General features: G+C 30.0%; 1 protein-coding gene across 1 annotated transcript; it reads right to left on the bottom strand.

Moving 5' to 3' along the window:
- Positions 1-623: 623 nt before the first annotated feature.
- On the bottom strand, positions 624-22,520 carry LOC143223787 (atrial natriuretic peptide receptor 1-like). Its single transcript, XM_076452214.1, has 5 exons — positions 22,505-22,520; positions 7,576-7,750; positions 7,109-7,207; positions 4,912-5,003; positions 624-2,428 (listed from the first exon to the last, which is right to left on the bottom strand). The coding sequence occupies exons 2-5, from the start codon at positions 7,724-7,726 to the stop codon at positions 2,348-2,350; spliced, it is 423 nt and encodes a 140-aa protein (XP_076308329.1). The 5' UTR covers positions 7,727-7,750; positions 22,505-22,520; the 3' UTR covers positions 624-2,347.
- Positions 22,521-22,883: the final 363 nt, after the last annotated feature.

Raw genomic sequence — 22,883 nt, 5'->3', positions numbered from 1 at the left:
AAGATGAAGTTAGGACATTTAAATACATTAAGGATAAACACAATGTTAAGATGAAGTTAGGACATTTAAATACATTAAGGATAAACAAAATTTTAGGATGGAATTACGACATTTAAATACATTAAGAATAAACAAAATGTTAGGATGGAGTTAGGACATTTAAATACATTAAGGATAAACACAATGTTAGGATGGAGTTAGGACATTTAAATACATTAAGGATAAACACAATGTTAAGATGGAGTTAGGACATTTAAATACATTAAGGATAAACACAATGTTAAGATGAAGTTAGGCCATTTAAATACATTAAGGATAAACACAATGTTAAGATGGAGTTAGGACATTTAAATACATTAAGGATAAACACAATGTTAAGATGAAGTTAGGACATTTAAATACATTAAGGATAAACAAAATGTTAAGATGGAGTTAGGACATTTAAATACATTAAGGATAAACAAAATTTTAGGATGGAATTACGACATTTAAATACATTAAGAATAAACAAAATGTTAGGATGGAGTTAGGGCATTTAAATACATTAAGGATAAACACAATGTTAAGATGAAGTTAGGACATTTAAATACATTAAGGATAAACACAATGTTAAGATGAAGTTAGGACATTTAAATACATTAAGGATAAACAAAATTTTAGGATGGAATCACGACATTTAAATACATTAAGAATAAACAAAATGTTAGGATGGAGTTAGGACATTTAAATACATTAAGGATAAACAAAATGTTTGGATGATAATAGATCTTGAATAGTTGACAGATGGAAAAATGTATGCATAAATTCTGAGCTGGTTAATAATACCTTGGTAAGTTTAAAAATAAACAATAAAGTTCCTGGACCAGATAATATTTACCCAAGGGTTTTGAAAGAAGTTAAAAATGGGATATGTGAGCCACTTGTTACTATTTTTTGTCAGTCCTTGAATGGTGGGCAGGTACAAGAAGAGTGAAAGTAAGTTAATGTAACTCCTCTTTTCAAGGGAGAAAATAAAAATTGTTCCAGTAATTATAGGCCTATTATACGAGTCTTATAATAGTTGTGGAAAAAGTTTTGGAAAGCCTATTAAAAGATGCTTGTCGTAAAGTTATTTAACAAAGTTTGTAGTTTTATTGGATCGTCCACATTGGTTCACTAAAGGGAAATCTTGCCTTATAAATCTTTTGACAAACTTTGAAACGGTTACTACTTATGTATATAAGGATATTGATGTAGATTTGGTTATATGGATTATCAGAAAGTATTTAACAAGATGCCACATAAAAAGGATTATGAAAATATTTATATAGGTTTGGAGAATAAGTTAGAAAATTGGATAGAAGAGTAGCTGGATGAAAGAAACCAGATGATGTTTACAGATGGAGTACAATTAAAGTGGAATAATGTTGCAAATAAAGTACATCATGATTCTTAGGATCTTTGCTCTTTTTTGATTTACATCGATAACACATAAAAAAGTGGTCAATAAATTACTTAATATTACAGATGATATTAAGGTCTTGGGTGTTGGTGGCTGTGAAGAGGATGCTGCTGATTTACAAAATGATTTAGATCATTTAGTAAGTTGGGAGAATAAATGGTAGATGGGTTTTAATTATGATAAATGCAAGATAATGGATCTGGGTTATCATAAAATAAGCATAATTTACATGAGAAAAAACTTAACTGTGTAACGAAATAAAGAGAGATCTTGATGTCTTCTAGAGCCCTCCAAGCAACATACTGTTGCTAGTGGTAGGACAAATAGGATTTTATACAGAAATATTGAATACAAGTCTACTGATGTTATAATTTCATTGTACAGATGATACACTGGTTAGGCCATATTTAGAATATCGTGTTCAGTTTTGGGCTACGTACCTTTAAAAAGAAGGACATTGAACTGTTGGAATGGGTTCAGAAAAGGAATACTAGAATGATCCCTGAGATGAAGAGTTCGTCATATGAACAAAGTCTGAAATATCTAACATTGTTTTCTCTTGGTAAAAGATAATTTTTGGAGGATCTGATTGAAATGTTTAATATTGTAAAAGGAATTGATAATGATAATGAACCATCTTTTGTCATATTTATCAACGAGAACAGAAGAGCTAGGGGACACAAGTATAAAGTTTGGCAGGTCAGAAGTTATTTTCAAGTTTTATTTTTATAAGAGGATGGCTAGCCTTTAAATGGGTTACCTTCAGATGTTACAGACAGAAAATTTAAATGAGTGTAAGAAAGGCTTGATAAGTACATGAATGATAAAAGCAGGTTTTACGTTTTTTGTTTTGAAAACAGAAATGTGAAAAGTCCTTTAGTAACACGATTTAAAGAAGATTCCATATTAATCCAGTTGCGACAGGATCTGGTAGTTAGGCATGTCTCTTTCGCCTTCCAGCCAGTATGTTCGAATGATTCCTTTTCCCTACACAAAACAAATGCAATTAAGGAAAGAGGTAACATTACAGGTTTTTATCTCTTGAACACCTTTATGTTTCAAAGACAATTACTTTTAAACATATAAAGATGCTCCTATTTACCAGTTTCTGATACGTCATGTTTTTCAGAACAACTATAGTGAAACGGAATATTTTAATATGTTTACAGGACAGCCATAATAAAACAGTATATTGTAATTTGTTCACAAGACAGCTACAGTAAAACGGTATACTTTAGTTTTTTTACAGGTCAACTAAAAGAAATTGGTATACTTTAATGTTTTTTACAGGTCAACTATAGTAAAACGGCATATTTTAATTTTTTCCAGGACAGCCATGGTAAAACGATATACTTTAATGTTTTTTACAGGACAGCTACAAGAAATGGGTATACTTTAATGTTTTTTACAGGACAGCTAAAAGAAATAGGTATACTTTAATGTTTTTTACAGGACAGCTAAAAGAAATGGGTATACTTTAATGTTTTTTACAGGACAGCTAAAAGAAATGGGTATACTTTAATGTTTTTTAACAGGACAACTATAGTAAAATGGCATACATTAATGTTTTTTTTCAGAACATTATAGAGAAACGATTATTTTAGATAGTGTAAAACAGTATAATTTAATATTTTTACAGGACAGCATGTTGTAGGAAAACAACATACTTAAATGTTTCTTATGGGACAGCTATAGTGAAATTGTATACTTAAATATTTTTTGCATGCAACTAGAGTAAAACGGTATATTTTAATGTTTTTTCAGAGAACAGCTATAGTAAAACGGTATATTTTAATGTTTTTTCAGAGAACAGCTATAGTAAAACGGTATATTTTAATGTTTTTCAGAGGACAGCTATAGTAAAACGGTATATTTTAATGTTTTTTCAGAGAACAGCTATAGTAAAACGGTATATTTTAATGTTTTTTCAGAGGACAGCTATAGTAAAACGGTATATTTTAATGTTTTTCAGAGAACAGCTATAGTAAAACGGTATATTTTAATGTTTTTTCAGAGAACAGCTATAGTAAAACGGTATATTTTAATATATTTTCAGAGGACAGCTATAGTAAAACGGTATATTTTAATGTATTTTCAGAGGACAGCTATAGTAAAACGGTATATTTTAATGTTTTTTCAGAGAACAGCTATAGTAAAACGGTATATTTTAATGTTTTTCAGAGGAAAGCTATAGTAAAACGGTATATTTTAATGTTTTTTCAGAGAACAGCTATAGTAAAACGGTATATTTTAATATTTTTTCAGAGAACAGCTATAGTAAAACGGTATATTTTAATATTTTTTCAGAGAACAGCTATAGTAAAACGGTATATTTTAATGTTTTTTCAGAGAACAGCTATAGTAAAACGGTATATTTTAATAACTTTGTATTACATACAACGTGAATAGAAGAACTCCATAACAAGTAATCAGACCCAGCGTTAGGACACATCCAGCTTGTCAGTTGGTTTGAGACGGCGGTTGAGGTGTTAAATCCGATAACATATCAAGAGTTGTATACCATGACTAACTAAAGATAATGTGAGCTGACTATATCGAAATGGTAAAGTTGAAAAGCGCGCGATAGTCTAATAGAAAATCTATGGGTGGGCTGGCACCGTTTTGCCATCTAGTGAGCGCACACAATGTTATTTTGACATCGTGCATTTTCGAACAGTTCTTACTTGACTGAGAGACAACGCACTGCTGCGAATGGTTAGAACTGACGACTCCTCCAGACGTCCTTCTGGGAAATCTATTTCTTCGACATCTCAATACTCGGACGACATGTCACTGTGACAGTAGTAAACAATACTCGGACGACATGTTACTGTGACAGTAGTAAACAATACTCGGACGACATGTTACTGTGACAGTAGTAAACAATACTCGGACATGTTACTGTGACAGTAGTAAATTTTGATTGTCTGGGACATGTCAAGAAAAAATAATTTAATTAAAATATCAGCTTTTATTTATATCTGCAATATATAGTAATTATTAATAAGTATATTTAAGCCTTGAGTAATGATGTAAATATGTAACATGTGTAACCGGGCAGTGGTGACCATTTCAGACTTGGAAGCTGAGATCCGGTGACTCGCAACTCTTTACTCTAAAAATAAATAAATCGCAATCCGTACTCTGAGGTAGTTGGTTCATTATAAGAGTGACAGTCAATTCAACACTATTTGGTCTGACAGACGTAATGTAAATGTTGGCGGTGTGTGCTATCGGAGGCAGGAATGGCCAGGTGGTTAAAGAGCTGTGAATCGCGGGAATAAAACCCACCGTTTAACATGTTCGCCCCCTTAATCCGTAGGGGGCGTTATAATGAAATGGTCAATTCTAATATTCGTTGGCCAAGTGTTGACAGTGGATGGTATTGATTATCTATTTGTCTTCCCTCTGGTCTATCAAAATTATGGACAGTTAATTCCAATGAGTGAAATACAACACAGACTACTTACCTTAATCTCTGTGTCTCCACGCAGACTCAGTATAAAGGTCCCGAATTCGTCCAACATAGTCTTAGTATGATGACTAACGTGTACTCTCATGGCTGTTTAGAAAATGAAGGTTTAACGTATTCGGGCAAAAGTTTCAAAGTAGCACCATATACTACAAAATAAGTATCTTAAAATATGTAAACATTTGTTTTAAAGTGGAATTATTTTCATAATTACAACGATCCCAATAAAGTTATTTTTAATCTCATGACTCCTCGTTGTGTTTATTTCTTAACCAAACAGTACCATGCTTACTGCAAGGATCGAATCACAATATTTTTGCCTTATAAGCGATGAATAATTTCACTAAATCGGAGAAAACATAAATTAAAAAAAAATCAATACGCATTCACTGCTATTATTAAACACAATAAGATATCTGTGCTCCGCACATTGCGTCTGTCGAAAAATGAATTTTAGGCTTATAAACAACATGATAGATTTTATAATTATTTTCACTAATATTTTTAATATGTGTTAGAAACTTGATCATACAGGTCAACTCTTAATATGAAATTAATCTGTAAATGTTAAATACATTTGTTACCCAGTGTTTCAATGGTATGTCTGCAGACTTACAATGTTAGAAATTGGGTCTCGATACCCGTCGTGGGCAAAAGACAGATAGCTTATTTTGTAGCTTTGTTAAATATATATATATATTATTTGAACTTGACAGACAGCAAGCAGTAGTTCAGATTATTTCGGTTCCTCTAACAGTTAAATGTAGCCGTTGTATTGGTACAGTTGATGGTTACTCCAACGGTAAAAACAGCCGTTGTATTGGTACAGTTGATGGTTACTCCAACGGTAAAAACAGCCGTTGTATTGGTACAGTTGGTGGTTACTTCAAAGGTAAAAACAGCCGTTGTATTGGTACAGTTGGTGGTTCCTCCAACGGTAAAAACAGCCGTTGTATTGGTACAGTTGGTGGTTCCTCCAACGGTAAAAACAGCCGTTGTATTGCTACAGCTGGTGGTCCTTCCAACGCTAAAATTAGCCGTTGTATTGGTACAGTTGATGGTTACTCTAACGATGAAAACAGCCGTTGTATTGGTACAGTTGGTGGTCCTTCCAACGATAAAAATAGCCGTTGTATTGGTACAGTTGGTGGTTCCTCCAACGGTAAAAACATCCGTTGTTTTGGTACAGCTGGTGGTCCTTCCAACGCTAAAAATAGCCGTTGTATTGGTACAGTTGGTGGTTACTCCAACGCTAAAAAATAGCCGTTGTATTGGTACAGTTGGTGGTTCCTCCAACGGTAAAAACAGTCGTTGTATTGGTACAGCTGGTGGTCCTTCCAACGCTAAAAATAGCCGTTGTATTGGTACAGTTGGTGGTTACTCCAACGCTAAAAATAGCCGTTGTATTGGTACAGTTGGTGGTTCCTCCAACGGTAAAAACAGCCGTTGTATTGGTACAGCTGGTGGTCCTTCCAACGCTAAAAATAGCCGTTGTATTGGTACAGTTGGTAGTTCCTCCAACGGTAAAAATAGCCGTTGTATTGGTACAGTTGATGGTTACTCTAACGGTGAAAACAGCCGTTGTATTGGTACAGTTGGTGGTCCTTCCAACGATAAAATAGCCGTTGTATTGGTATAGTTGGTGGTTACTCCAACGCTAAAACAACCGTTGTATTGGTACAGTTGGTGGTCCTTTCAACGGTAAAACAGCGGTTGTATTGGTATAGTTAATGGTTACTCCAACGCTAAAACAGCCGTTGTATTGGTACAGTTAGTGGTCCTTCAAACGTTAAAACAGCCGTTGTATTGGTACAGTTGGTGGTCCTTCCAACGCTAAAATAGTCGTTGTATTTGTACAGTTGGTGGTCCTTCCAACGCTAAAATAGCCGTTGTATTGGTACAGTTGGTGGTTACTCCAACGCTAAAATAACCGTTGTATTGGTACAGTTGGTGGTTCCTCAACGGTAAAACAACCGTTGTATTGGTACAGTTGGTGGTCCTTCCAACGCTAAAAATAGTCGTTGTATTTGTACAGTTGGTGGTCCTTCCAACGCTAAAAATAGCCGTTGTATTGGTACAGTTGGTGGTTACTCCAACGCTAAAAACAGCCGTTAGGTTGAAAAGAAACAGGAAATTTTACAGTTTATGAACATTTATAATAAGGTTATTCACTCATCATTTCTAGAAGCTCTCACCCGCTCCGTTGCTTTCCATTCTGGAGGCTGTGTTAACAGTGTCTCCAAACAGGCAGTATCTCGGCATCTTTAGCCCCACAACCCCTGCAGCACATGGCCCTAAAAAACACATGAACACACATTAATCAGTGTACTTACACGTGATTCATTTTGTAATTTATCGGAAAGTATCTAATAGATAACTATTAGTATTTGTAATTATAAAATGAATTATTTGTAGGACCGTAAGTCTGCTAGTTCGTGTGTGGCAATTATGGCTGTGAGAGATTTTGATTTGTTTATGAAGAATAAATAAATAGAGAGAGAAAGTGCGTTATCATACACGGATGTCAAGAGTCTGACACTCATGAAAATAATACGATTTGTTGTGCCAGCAGATCTGTAGGTTACTCTGTCTGATCAATCTCATATTTTTTTATAAAGTGTAGCCCAGTTATAGTTCTCATATTTCTGTTTTCGACACTCACCAGAATGGATTCCAATTCTCAGCTGAACCTTCTTGTCTGGCCGATGACGGATTTTGAATCTGTCAATAGCATGTAACAGCGACAAAGACATGCGCGCGATCTCATTCACGTGTTCGTTTCCGTTTCTGATTGGTAGTCCAGACACCACCATATAGGCGTCACCAATAGTTTCCACCTGATGAAGAACGGAATATTACGTCTAGATGTATTTTAATTTGAAGTATTCAGGTATTTGATTGTTTTATTATTATCCGTCCAAGAAGTAGTTTCTAGTAGGTCAGTTTGCGACAGTAAGTAACGAATCAATTGTAGTGAAATACATTACAAGTGTTAAAGTAATAATTACAGTAAAATCTAGGTTGAATTACTTTCACATTAAAACAAGTCGAACTATTGATAATATATATAACAAAATTCTAGGCCCATTATTATCGCCTACTGTTTTAACCATAACTTTAGATTCTTTGCAACGTTAGCTTAATATAAATATACTGAGATCTACCCAAAATCTCCTAGGATGGCAGAACCTCGTGGGATTCTATTGGGTTTATGGCCGAAAATATCGATAACGACAAGAATATCGAAATGACGAAACGTATTCTAATTTTTTTAAAGTAAAAACGTAAGAAAAGTATATTTACTTAGCTATTCTCGTACCAGGTTGGTTTTTGCTTTATTTGATCGGAAATTAATATTAATCCAATCGGCATATTATTAATTTTAATTTAAATTTGTAAACATCTTTCTTTTAAATATCAACTTACAGAATTCCTACTCCGCCCCCCCTCGACGAGGCGTTTTAAATGCAACACTTGTCATGTATACGTATACATAAACTTTAACCAAAGAACCCTCAACTAGCTTTCTAATTTTTCAAGTTTCGGTAAGTGTTTAATATATTTTAAATCCAAGTAATAACTATATAATTCTTCATTTCAATGTTTTGACAAATAATGCTAATATTTAAATCATTGATGCTTGTAGAAACATAACAAAACGTTTGTGTCACCTTTCGACAATGGATAACTCGAGTTATTGGCTGTAATTGTTTTTTATTTCAGCCGGTTGGTGACAAACTCATTATGCTATCAGTTCTGTTCTACAAACATCATTATTAACATTGTTGACCACACGACTGGTAATCATAAGAACGTTTCTCGATATAATACTTAAAGTACAGAACATTAGGTTACTATGGTGATTTTGAAACAAAAATATGTGAGAGTAATTCATAAAAAATATTAAGTTTATATGTTAGGAGTAGAAACACAAACAAGTAGCTTCCATGAAGTTGGTAGTCAGTTTGTATTAGTTTGTAACGTCTTAAAGTATTACAGAATAAACATTTAGAAGGAAATGTAAAACAATTTTTCTCATATTATACGTGAATGTCCCTCACCTTGTACATGTCATAGTTCTCTCTCTATGTATATATATAATAAATTTATATAAAAGGAAATGTAAAACAATTTTTCTCATATTATACGTGAATGTCCCTCACCTTGTACACGTCATAGTTCTCTCTCTCTATATATATATAATAAACATTTAGTAGGAAATGTAAAACAATTTTCTCATATTATACGTGAATGTCCCTCACCTTGTACACGTCATAGTTCTCTCTCTATATATATATAATAAACATTTAGTAGGAAATGTAAAACAATTTTTCTCATATTATACGTGAATGTCCCTCACCTTGTACACGTCATAGTTCTCTCTCTATATATATATAATAAACATTTAGAAGGAAATGTAAAACAATTTTTCTCATATTATACGTGAATGTCCCTCACCTTGTACACGTCATAGTTCTCTCTCTATATATATATAATAAACATTTAAAAGGAAATGTAAAACAATTTTTCTCATATTATACGTGAAGTCCCTCACTTTGTACACGTCATAGTTCTCTCTATATATATATAATAAACATTTAGAAGGAAATGTAAAACAATTTTTCTCATATTATACGTGAAGTCCCTCACCTTGTACACGTCATAGTTCTCTCTCTATATATATATAATAAATATTTAGTAGGAAATGTAAAACAATTTTTCTCATATTATACGTGAAGTCCCTCACCTTGTACACGTCATAGTTTTCTATATATATATATAATAAACATTTAGTAGGAAATGTAAAACAATTTTTCTCATATTATACGTGAATGTCCCTCACCTTGTACACGTCATAGTTCTCTCTCTATATATATATAATAAACATTTAGAAGGAAATGTACAACAATTTTTCTCATATTATACGTGAAGTCCCTCACCTTGTACACGTCATAGTTCTCTCTCTCTATATATATAATAAACATTTAGAAGGAAATGTAAAACAATTTTTCTCATATTATACGTGAAGTCCCTCACCTTGTACACGTCATAGTTTTCTATATATATATATAATAAACATTTAGTAGGAAATGCAAAACAATTTTTCTCATATTATACGTGAATGTCCCTCACCTTGTACACGTCATAGTTCTCTCTCTATATATATATAATAAACATTTAGTAGGAAATGTAAAACAATTTTTCTCATATTATACGAATGTCCCTCACCTTGTACACGTCATAGTTCTCTCTCTATATATATAATAAACATTTAGAAGGAAATGTAAAACAATTTTTCTCATATTATACGTGAATGTCCCTCACCTTGTACACGTCATAGTTCTCTCTCTATAAATATATAATAAACATTTAGAAGGAAATGTAAAACAATTTTTCTCATATTATACGAATGTCCCTCACCTTGTACACGTCATAGTTCTCTCTCTATATATATATAATAAACATTTAGAAGGAAATGTAAAAATATTTTTCTCATAATATACGTGAATGTCCCTCACCTTGTACACGTCATAGTTCTCTCTCTATATATATATAATAAACATTTAGTAGGAAATGTACAACAATTTTTCTCATATTATACGAATGTCCCTCACCTTGTACACGTCATAGTTCTCTCTCTATATATATATAATAAACATTTAGAAGGAAATGTAAAACAATTTTTCTCATATTATACGTGAATGTCCCTCACCTTGTACACGTCATAGTTCTCTATATATATATATATAATAAACATTTAAAAGGAAATGTAAAACAATTTTTCTCATATTATACTTGAATGTCCCTCACCTTGTACACGTCATAGTTCTCTCTATATATATATATATAATAAACATTTAGTAGGAAATGTAAAAAAAATTTTCTCATATTATACGTGAAGTCCCTCACTTTGTACACGTCATAGTTCTCTCTCTATATATATATAATAAACATTTAGAAGGAAATGTAAAACAATTTTTCTCATATTATACGTGAAGTCCCTCACCTTGTACACGTCATAGTTCTCTCTCTATATATATATAATAAACATTTAGAAGGAAATGTAAAACAATTTTTCTCATATTATACGTGAATGTCCCTCACCTTGTACACGTCATAGTTCTCTCTCTATATATATATAATAAACATTTAGAAGGAAATGTAAAACAATTTTTCTCATATTATACGAATGTCCCTCACCTTGTACACGTCATAGTTCTCTCTCTATATATATATAATAAACATTTAGAAGGAAATGTAAAACAATTTTTCTCATATTATACGTGAATGTCCCTCACCTTGTACACGTCATAGTTCTCTCTCTATATATATATAATAAACATTTAGTAGGAAATGTACAACAATTTTTCTCATATTATACGAATGTCCCTCACCTTGTACACGTCATAGTTCTCTCTCTATATATATAATAAACATTTAGAAGGAAATGTAAAACAATTTTTCTCATATTATACGTGAAGTCCCTCACCTTGTACACGTCATAGTTTTCTATATATATATATATATAATAAACATTTAGTAGGAAATGTAAAACAATTTTTCTCATATTATACGTGAATGTCCCTCACCTTGTACACGTCATAGTTCTCTCTCTATATATATATAATAAACATTTAGAAGGAAATGTACAACAATTTTTCTCATATTATACGTGAAGTCCCTCACTTTGTACACGTCATAGTTCTATATATATATATATATAATAAACATTTAGAAGGAAATGTAAAACAATTTTTCTCATATTATACGAATGTCCCTCACCTTGTACACGTCATAGTTCTCTCTCTATATATATATAATAAACATTTAGTAGGAAATGTACAACAATTTTTCTCATATTATACGAATGTCCCTCACCTTGTACACGTCATAGTTCTCTCTCTCTATATATATATATAATAAACATTTAGAAGGAAATGTAAAACAATTTTTCTCATATTATACGAATGTCCCTCACCTTGTACACGTCATAGTTCTCTCTATATATATATATAATAAACATTTAGAAGGAAATGTAAAACAATTTTTCTCATATTATACGTGAAGTCCCTCACCTTGTACACGTCATAGTTCTCTCTCTATATATATATAATAAACATTTAGTAGGAAATGTAAAACAATTTTTCTCATATTATACGTGAAGTCCCTCACCTTGTACACGTCATAGTTTTCTCTATATATATATATATATATAATAAACATTTAGTAGGAAATGTACAACAATTTTTCTCATATTATACGTGAATGTCCCTCACCTTGTACACGTCATAGTTCTCTCTCTATATATATATAATAAACATTTAGAAGGAAATGTAAAACAATTTTTCTCATATTATACGTGAAGTCCCTCACCTTGTACACGTCATAGTTTTCTATATATATATATATATAATAAACATTTAGTAGGAAATGTAAAACAATTTTTCTCATATTATACGTGAATGTCCCTCACATTGTACACGTCATAGTTCTCTCTCTATATATATATAATAAACATTTAGAAGGAAATGTAAAACAATTTTTCTCATATTATACGTGAATGTCCCTCACCTTGTACACGTCATAGTTCTCTCTCTCTATATATATATAATAAACATTTAGTAGGAAATGTACAACAATTTTTCTCATATTATACGAATGTCCCTCACCTTGTACACGTCATAGTTCTCTCTCTATATATATATAATAAACATTTAGAAGGAAATGTAAAACAATTTTTCTCATATTATACGTGAATGTCCCTCACCTTGTACACGTCATAGTTCTCTCTCTCTATATATATATAATAAACATTTAGTAGGAAATGTAAAACAATTTTTCTCATATTATACGAATGTCCCTCACCTTGTACACGTCATAGTTCTCTCTCTATATATATATAATAAACATTTAGAAGGAAATGTAAAACAATTTTTCTCATATTATACGTGAATGTCCCTCACCTTGTACACGTCATAGTTCTCTCTCTCTATATATATATAATAAACATTTAGTAGGAAATGTACAACAATTTTTCTCATATTATACGAATGTCCCTCACCTTGTACACGTCATAGTTCTCTCTCTATATATATATAATAAACATTTAGAAGGAAATGTAAAACAATTTTTCTCATATTATACGTGAATGTCCCTCACCTTGTACACGTCATAGTTCTCTCTCTATATATATATAATAAACATTTAGTAGGAAATGTAAAACAATTTTCTCATATTATACGTGAATGTCCCTCACCTTGTACACGTCATAGTTCTCTCTCTATATATATATATAATAAACATTTAGTAGGAAATGTAAAACAATTTTTCTCATATTATACGGATGTCCCTCACCTTGTACACGTCATAGTTCTCTCTATATATATATATAATAAACATTTAGAAGGAAATGTAAAACAATTTTTCTCATATTATACGTGAATGTCCCTCACCTTGTACACGTCATAGTTCTCTCTATATATATATATAATAAACATTTAGTAGGAAATGTAAAACAATTTTTCTCATATTATACGAATGTCCCTCACCTTGTACACGTCATAGTTCTCTCTCTATATATATATAATAAACATTTAGTAGGAAATGTAAAACAATTTTTCTCATATTATACGAATGTCCCTCACCTTGTACACGTCATAGTCTCTCTCTCTATATATATATATAATAAACATTTAGAAGGAAATGTAAAACAATTTTTCTCATATTATACGTGAAGTCCCTCACATTGTACACGTCATAGTTCTATATATATATATATATATAATAAACATTTAGAAGGAAATGTAAAACAATTTTTCTCATATTATACGAATGTCCCTCACCTTGTACACGTCATAGTTCTCTCTCTATATATATATATATAATAAACATTTAGAAGGAAATGTAAAACAATTTTTCTCATATTATACGTGAATGTCCCTCACCTTGTACACGTCATAGTTCTCTCTCTATATATATATAATAAACATTTAGAAGGAAATGTAAAACAATTTTTCTCATATTATACTTGAATGTCCCTCACCTTGTACACGTCATAGTTCTCTATATATATATATATATATAATAAACATTTAGTAGGAAATGTAAAACAATTTTTCTCATATTATACGTGAAGTCCCTCACTTTGTACACGTCATAGTTCTCTCTCTATATATATATAATAAACATTTAGTAAGAAATGTAAAACAATTTTTCTCATATTATACGAATGTCCCTCACCTTGTACACGTCATAGTTCTCTCTATATATATATAATAAACATTTAGTAGGAAATGTAAAACAATTTTTCTCATATTATACGTGAAGTCCCTCACCTTGTACACGTCATAGTTTCTCTCTATATATATATAATAAACATTTAGAAGGAAATGTAAAACAATTTTTCTCATATTATACGTGAATGTCCCTCACCTTGTACACGTCATAGTTCTCTCTATATATATATAATAAACATTTAGTAGGAAATGTAAAACAATTTTTCTCATATTATACGTGAATGTCCCTCACCTTGTACACGTCATAGTTCTCTCTCTATATATATATAATAAACATTTAGAAGGAAATGTAAAACAATTTTTCTCATATTATACGTGAATGTCCCTCACCTTGTACACGTCATAGTTCTCTCTCTATATATATATATAATAAACATTTAGTAGGAAATGTAAAACAATTTTTCTCATATTATACGAATGTCCCTCACCTTGTACACGTCATAGTTCTCTCTATATATATATATAATAAACATTTAGAAGGAAATGTAAAACAATTTTTCTCATATTATACGTGAATGTCCCTCACCTTGTACACGTCATAGTTCTCTCTCTATATATATATATAATAAACATTTAGTAGGAAATGTAAAACAATTTTTCTCATATTATACGAATGTCCCTCACCTTGTACACGTCATAGTTCTCTCTCTATATATATATATAATAAACATTTAGAAGGAAATGTAAAACAATTTTTCTCATATTATACGTGAATGTCCCTCACCTTGTACACGTCATAGTTCTCTCTCTATATATATATATAATAAACATTTAGTAGGAAATGTAAAACAATTTTTCTCATATTATACGAATGTCCCTCACCTTGTACACGTCATAGTTCTCTCTCTATATATATATAATAAACATTTAGAAGGAAATGTAAAACAATTTTTCTCATATTATACGAATGTCCCTCACCTTGTACACGTCATAGTTCTCTCTATATATATATATAATAAACATTTAGAAAGAAATGTAAAACAATTTTTCTCATATTATACGTGAATGTCCCTCACCTTGTACACGTCATAGTTCTCTCTATATATATATAATAAACATTTAGTAGGAAATGTAAAACAATTTTTCTCATATTATACGAATGTCCCTCACCTTGTACACGTCATAGTCTCTCTCTCTATATATATATATAATAAACATTTAGAAGGAAATGTAAAACAATTTTTCTCATATTATACGTGAATGTCCCTCACCTTGTACACGTCATAGTTCTCTCTATATATATATATAATAAACATTTAGAAGGAAATGTAAAACAATTTTTCTCATATTATACGTGAATGTCCCTCACCTTGTACACGTCATAGTTCTCTCTCTATATATATATAATAAACATTTAGTAGGAAATGTAAAACAATTTTTCTCATATTATACGTGAATGTCCCTCACCTTGTACACGTCATAGTTCTCTCTCTATATATATATAATAAACATTTAGAAGGAAATGTAAAACAATTTTTCTCATATTATACGTGAATGTCCCTCACCTTGTACACGTCATAGTTCTCTCTCTATATATATATAATAAACATTTAGAAGGAAATGTAAAACAATTTTTCTCATATTATACGTGAATGTCCCTCACCTTGTACACGTCATAGTTCTCTCTATATATATATATATAATAAACATTTAGTAGGAAATGTAAAACAATTTTTCTCATATTATACGTGAATGTCCCTCACCTTGTACACGTCATAGTTCTCTCTCTATATATATATAATAAACATTTAGAAGGAAATGTAAAACAATTTTTCTCATATTATACGTGAATGTCCCTCACCTTGTACACGTCATAGTTCTCTCTCTATATATATATATAATAAACATTTAGTAGGAAATGTAAAACAATTTTTCTCATATTATACGAATGTCCCTCACCTTGTACACGTCATAGTTCTCTCTCTATATATATATAATAAACATTTAGAAGGAAATGTAAAACAATTTTTCTCATATTATACGTGAATGTCCCTCACCTTGTACACGTCATAGTTCTCTCTCTATATATATATATATAATAAACATTTAGTAGGAAATGTAAAACAATTTTTCTCATATTATACGAATGTCCCTCACCTTGTACACGTCATAGTTCTCTCTCTATATATATATAATAAACATTTAGAAGGAAATGTAAAACAATTTTTCTCATATTATACGTGAATGTCCCTCACCTTGTACACGTCATAGTTCTCTATATATATATATATATATAATAAACATTTAGTAGGAAATGTAAAAAAATTTTCTCATATTATACGTGAATGTCCCTCACTTTGTACACGTCATAGTTCTCTCTCTATATATATATAATAAACATTTAGTAAGAAATGTAAAACAATTTTCTCATATTATACGAATGTCCCTCACCTTGTACACGTCATAGTTCTCTCTATATATATATAATAAACATTTAGTAGGAAATGTAAAACAATTTTTCTCATATTATACGTGAATGTCCCTCACCTTGTACACGTCATAGTTCTCTCTCTATATATATATAATAAACATTTAGAAGGAAATGTAAAACAATTTTTCTCATATTATACGTGAATGTCCCTCACCTTGTACACGTCATAGTTTTCTCTATATATATATAATAAACATTTAGTAGGAAATGTAAAACAATTTTTCTCATATTATACGTGAATGTCCCTCACCTTGTACACGTCATAGTTCTCTCTCTATATATATATAATAAACATTTAGAAGGAAATGTAAAACAATTTTTCTCATATTATACGTGAATGTCCCTCACCTTGTACACGTCATAGTTCTCTCTCTATATATATATAATAAACATTTAGTAGGAAATGTAAAACAATTTTTCTCATATTATACGTGAATGTCCCTCACCTTGTACACGTCATAGTTCTCTCTATATATATATATAATAAACATTTAGAAGGAAATGTAAAACAATTTTTCTCATATTATACGTGAATGTCCCTCACCTTGTACACGTCATAGTCTCTCTCTATATATATATATAATAAACATTTAGTAGGAAATGTAAAACAATTTTCTCATATTATACGAATGTCCCTCACCTTGTACACGTCATAGTTCTCTCTCTATATATATATAATAAACATTTAGAAGGAAATGTAAAACAATTTTTCTCATATTATACGTGAATGTCCCTCACCTTGTACACGTCATAGTTCTCTCTCTATATATATATAATAAACATTTAGTAGGAAATGTAAAACAATTTTTCTCATATTATACGTGAATGTCCCTCACCTTGTACACGTCATAGTTCTCTCTCTATATATATATAATAAACATTTAGAAGGAAATGTAAAACAATTTTTCTCATATTATACGAATGTCCCTCACCTTGTACACGTCATAGTTCTCTCTATATATATATATAATAAACATTTAGAAGGAAATGTAAAACAATTTTTCTCATATTATACGTGAATGTCCCTCACCTTGTACACGTCATAGTTCTCTCTATATATATATATAATAAACATTTAGTAGGAAATGTAAAACAATTTTTCTCATATTATACGAATGTCCCTCACCTTGTACACGTCATAGTTCTCTCTCATAAACATTTAGAAGGAAATGTAAAACAATTTTTCTCATATTATACGTGAATGTCCCTCACCTTGTACACGTCATAGTTCTCTCTCTATATATATATATAATAAACATTTAGAAGGAAATGTAAAACAATTTTTCTCATATTATACGAGAATGTCCCTCACCTTGTACACGTCATAGTTCTCTCTATATATATATATAATAAACATTTAGAAGGAAATGTAAAACAATTTTTCTCATATTATACGTGAATGTCCCTCACCTTGTACACGTCATAGTTCTCTCTCTATATATATATAATAAACATTTAGAAGGAAATGTAAAACAATTTTTCTCATATTATACGTGAATGTCCCTCACCTTGTACACGTCATAGTTCTCTCTCTATATATATATAATAAACATTTAGAAGGAAATGTAAAACAATTTTTCTCATATTATACGTGAATGTCCCTCACCTTGTACACGTCATAGTTCTCTCTCTATATATATATATATAATAAACATTTAGAAGGAAATGTAAAACAATTTTTCTCATATTATACGTGAATGTCCCTCACCTTGTACACGTCATAGTTCTCTCTATATATATATATAATAAACATTTAGTAGGAAATGTAAAACAATTTTCTCATATTATACGTGAATGTCCCTCACCTTGTACACGTCATAGTTCTCTCTCTATATATATATATAATAAACATTTAGAAGGAAATGTAAAACAATTTTTCTCATATTATACGTGAATGTCCCTCACCTTGTACACGTCATAGTTCTCTCTCTATATATATATAATAAACATTTAGTAGGAAATGTAAAACAATTTTTCTCATATTATACGTGAATGTCCCTCACCTTGTACACGTCATAGTTCTCTCTATATATATATATATAATAAACATTTAGAAGGAAATGTAAAACAATTTTTCTCATATTATACGTGAATGTCCCTCACCTTGTACACGTCATAGTTCTCTCTCTATATATATATATATAATAAACATTTAGAAGGAAATGTAAAACAATTTTTCTCATATTATACGTGAATGTCCCTCACCTTGTACACGTCATAGTTCTCTCTCTATATATATATATAATAAACATTTAGTAGGAAATGTAAAACAATTTTTCTCATATTATACGTGAATGTCCCTCACCTTGTACACGTCATAGTTCTCTCTATATATATATATAATAAACATTTAGTAGGAAATGTAAAACAATTTTTCTCATATTATACGTGAATGTCCCTCACCTTGTACACGTCATAGTTCTCTCTATATATATATATATAATAAACATTTAGTAGGAAATGTAAAACAATTTTTCTCATATTATACGTGAATGTCCCTCACCTTGTACACGTCATAGTTCTCTCTATATATATATATAATAAACATTTAGTAGGAAATGTAAAACAATTTTTCTCATATTATACGTGAATGTCCCTCACCTTGTACACGTCATAGTTCTCTCTCTATATATATATATAATAAACATTTAGAAGGAAATGTAAAACAATTTTTCTCATATTATACGTGAATGTCCCTCACCTTGTACACGTCATAGTTCTCTCTCTATATATATATAATAAACATTTAGAAGGAAATGTAAAACAATTTTTCTCATATTATACGTGAATGTCCCTCACCTTGTACACGTCATAGTTCTCTCTCTATATATATATAATAAACATTTAGTAGGAAATGTAAAACAATTTTTCTCATATTATACGTGAATGTCCCTCACCTTGTACACGTCATAGTTCTTCTCTATATATATATATATAATAAACATTTAGTAGGAAATGTAAAACAATTTTTCTCATATTATACGTGAATGTCCCTCACCTTGTACACGTCATAGTTCTCTCTATATATATATATAATAAACATTTAGAAGGAAATGTAAAACAATTTTTCTCATATTATACGAATGTCCCTCACCTTGTACACGTCATAGTTCTCTCTCTATATATATATATAATAAACATTTAGAAGGAAATGTAAAACAATTTTTCTCATATTATACGTGAATGTCCCTCACCTTGTACACGTCATAGTTCTCTCTATATATATATATATAAACATTTAGTAAGGAAATGTAAAACAATTTTTCTCATATTATACGTGAATGTCCCTCACCTTGTACACGTCATAGTTCTCTCTCTATATATATATATATAATAAACATTTAGTAGGAAATGTAAAACAATTTTTTCTCATATTATACGTGAATGTCCCTCACCTTGTACACGTCATAGTTCTCTCTATATATATATATAATAAACATTTAGAAGGAAATGTAAAACAATTTTTCTCATATTATACGTGAATGTCCCTCACCTTGTACACGTCATAGTTCTCTCTCTATATATATATATAATAAACATTTAGTAGGAAATGTAAAACAATTTTTCTCATATTATACGTGAATGTCCCTCACCTTGTACACGTCATAGTTCTCTCTATATATATATATAATAAACATTTAGAAGGAAATGTAAAACAATTTTTCTCATATTATACGTGAATGTCCCTCACCTTGTAAACACGTCATAGTCCTCTCTCTCTATATATATATATATAAACATTTAGTAGGAAATGTAAAACAATTTTTCTCATATTATACGTGAATGTCCCTCACCTTGTACACGTCATAGTTCTCTCTATATATATATATATATAATAAACATTTAGTAGGAAATGTAAAACAATTTTTCTCATATTATACGTGAATGTCCCTCACCTTGTACACGTCATAGTTCTCTCTCTATATATATAATAAACATTTAGAAGGAAATGTAAAACAATTTTTCTCATATTATACGTGAATGTCCCTCACCTTGTACACGTCATAGTTCTCTCTCTATATATATATATAATAAACATTTAGTAGGAAATGTAAAACAATTTTTCTCATATTATACGTGAATGTCCCTCACCTTGTACACGTCATAGTTCTCTCTCTATATATATATAATAAACATTTAGAAGGAAATGTAAAACAATTTTCTCATATTATACGTGAATGTCCCTCACCTTGTACACGTCATAGTTCTCTCTCTATATATATATATAATAAACATTTAGAAGGAAATGTAAAACAATTTTTCTCATATTATACGTGAATGTCCCTCACCTTGTACACACGTCATAGTTCTCTCTCTATATATATATAATAAACATTTAGAAGGAAATGTAAAACAATTTTTCTCATATTATACGTGAATGTCCCTCACCTTGTACACGTCATAGTTCTCTCTCTATATATATATATAATAAACATTTAGTGAAGGAAATGTAAAACAATTTTTCTCATATTATACATTGAATGTCCCTCACCTTGTACACGTCATAGTTCTCTCTCTATATATATATAATAAACATTTAGAAGGAAATGTAAAACATTTTTCTCATATTATACGTGAATGTCCCTCACCTTGTACACGTCATAGTTCTCTCTCTATATATATATAATAAACATTTAGAAGGAAATGTAAAACAATTTTTCTCATATTATACGTGAATGTCCCTCACCTTGTACACGTCATAGTTCTCTCTATATATATATATAATAAACATTTAGTAGGAAATGTAAAACAATTTTTCTCATATTATACATGAATGTCCCTCACCTTGTACACGTCATAGTTCTCTATATCTATATATATATAATAAACATTTAGAAGGAAATGTAAAACAATTTTTTCTCATATTATACTTGTAATAATGTCCCTCACCTTGTACGTCATAGTTCTCTCTATATATATATATATAATAAACATTTAGAAGGAAATGTAAAACAATTTTTCTCATATTATACGTGAATGTCCCTCACCTTGTACACGTCATAGTTCTCTCTCTATATATATATATAATAAACATTTAGTAGGAAATGTACAACAATTTTTCTCATATTATACGAATGTCCCTCACCTTGTACACGTCATAGTTCTCTCTCTATATATATATAATAAACATTTAGAAGGAAATGTAAAACAATTTTCTCATATTATACGTGAATGTCCCTCACCTTGTACACGTCATAGTTCTCTCTCTATATATATATATATAATAAACATTTAGAAGGAAATGTAAAACAATTTTTCTCATATTATACGAATGTCCCTCACCTTGTACACGTCATAGGTTCTCTCTATATATATATATATAATAAACATTTAGAAGGAAATGTAAAACAATTTTTCTCATATTATACGTGAATGTCCCTCACCTTGTACGTCATAGTTCTCTCTATATATATATATAATAAACATTTAGAAGGAAATGTAAAACAATTTTCTCATATATAGAAGGAACAAAACAATTTTTCATAATACGTGAATAACTTCCTCACCTTGTATTACGTCATAGTTCTTCTATATATATAATAAAATGTCCCTCACCTTGTACACGTCATAGTTCTCTCTCTATATATATATAATAAACATTTAGAAGGAAATGTAAAACAATTTTTCTCATATTATATATTGAATGTCCCTCACCTTGTACACGTCATAGTTCTCATTATTCTTCTATATATATATATATAATAAACATTTAGAAGGAAATGTAAAACAATTTTTTCTCATATTATACGTGAATGTCCCTCACCTTGTACACATGTCATAGTTCTCTCTATATATATATATAATAAACATTTAGAAGGAAATGTAAAACAATTTTTCTCATATTATATTGTGAATGTCCCCACCTTGTACACGTCATAGTTCTCTCTCTATATATATATATATAATAAACATTTAGTAGGAAATGTAAAACAATTTTTCTCATATTATACGTGAATGTACACCATAGTTCTCTCTATATATATATAATAAACATTTAGAAGGAAATGTAAAACAATTTTCTCATATTATACGAATGTCCCTCACACCTTGTACATCATATAGTTCTATATATATATATAATAAACATTTAGAAGGAAATGTAAAACAATTTTTCTCATATTATACGTGAAGTCCCTCACCTTGTACACGTCATAGTTCTCTATATATATATATATATAATAAACATTTAGTAGGAAATGTAAAACAATTTTTCTCATATTATACGTGAATGTCCCTCACCTT

This window comes from Tachypleus tridentatus, chromosome 8 (genome assembly GCF_004210375.1).
Source record: "Tachypleus tridentatus isolate NWPU-2018 chromosome 8, ASM421037v1, whole genome shotgun sequence".
Taxonomy (NCBI): domain Eukaryota; kingdom Metazoa; phylum Arthropoda; class Merostomata; order Xiphosura; family Limulidae; genus Tachypleus; species Tachypleus tridentatus.
This window is presented reverse-complemented; position numbering and strand designations above follow the sequence as displayed.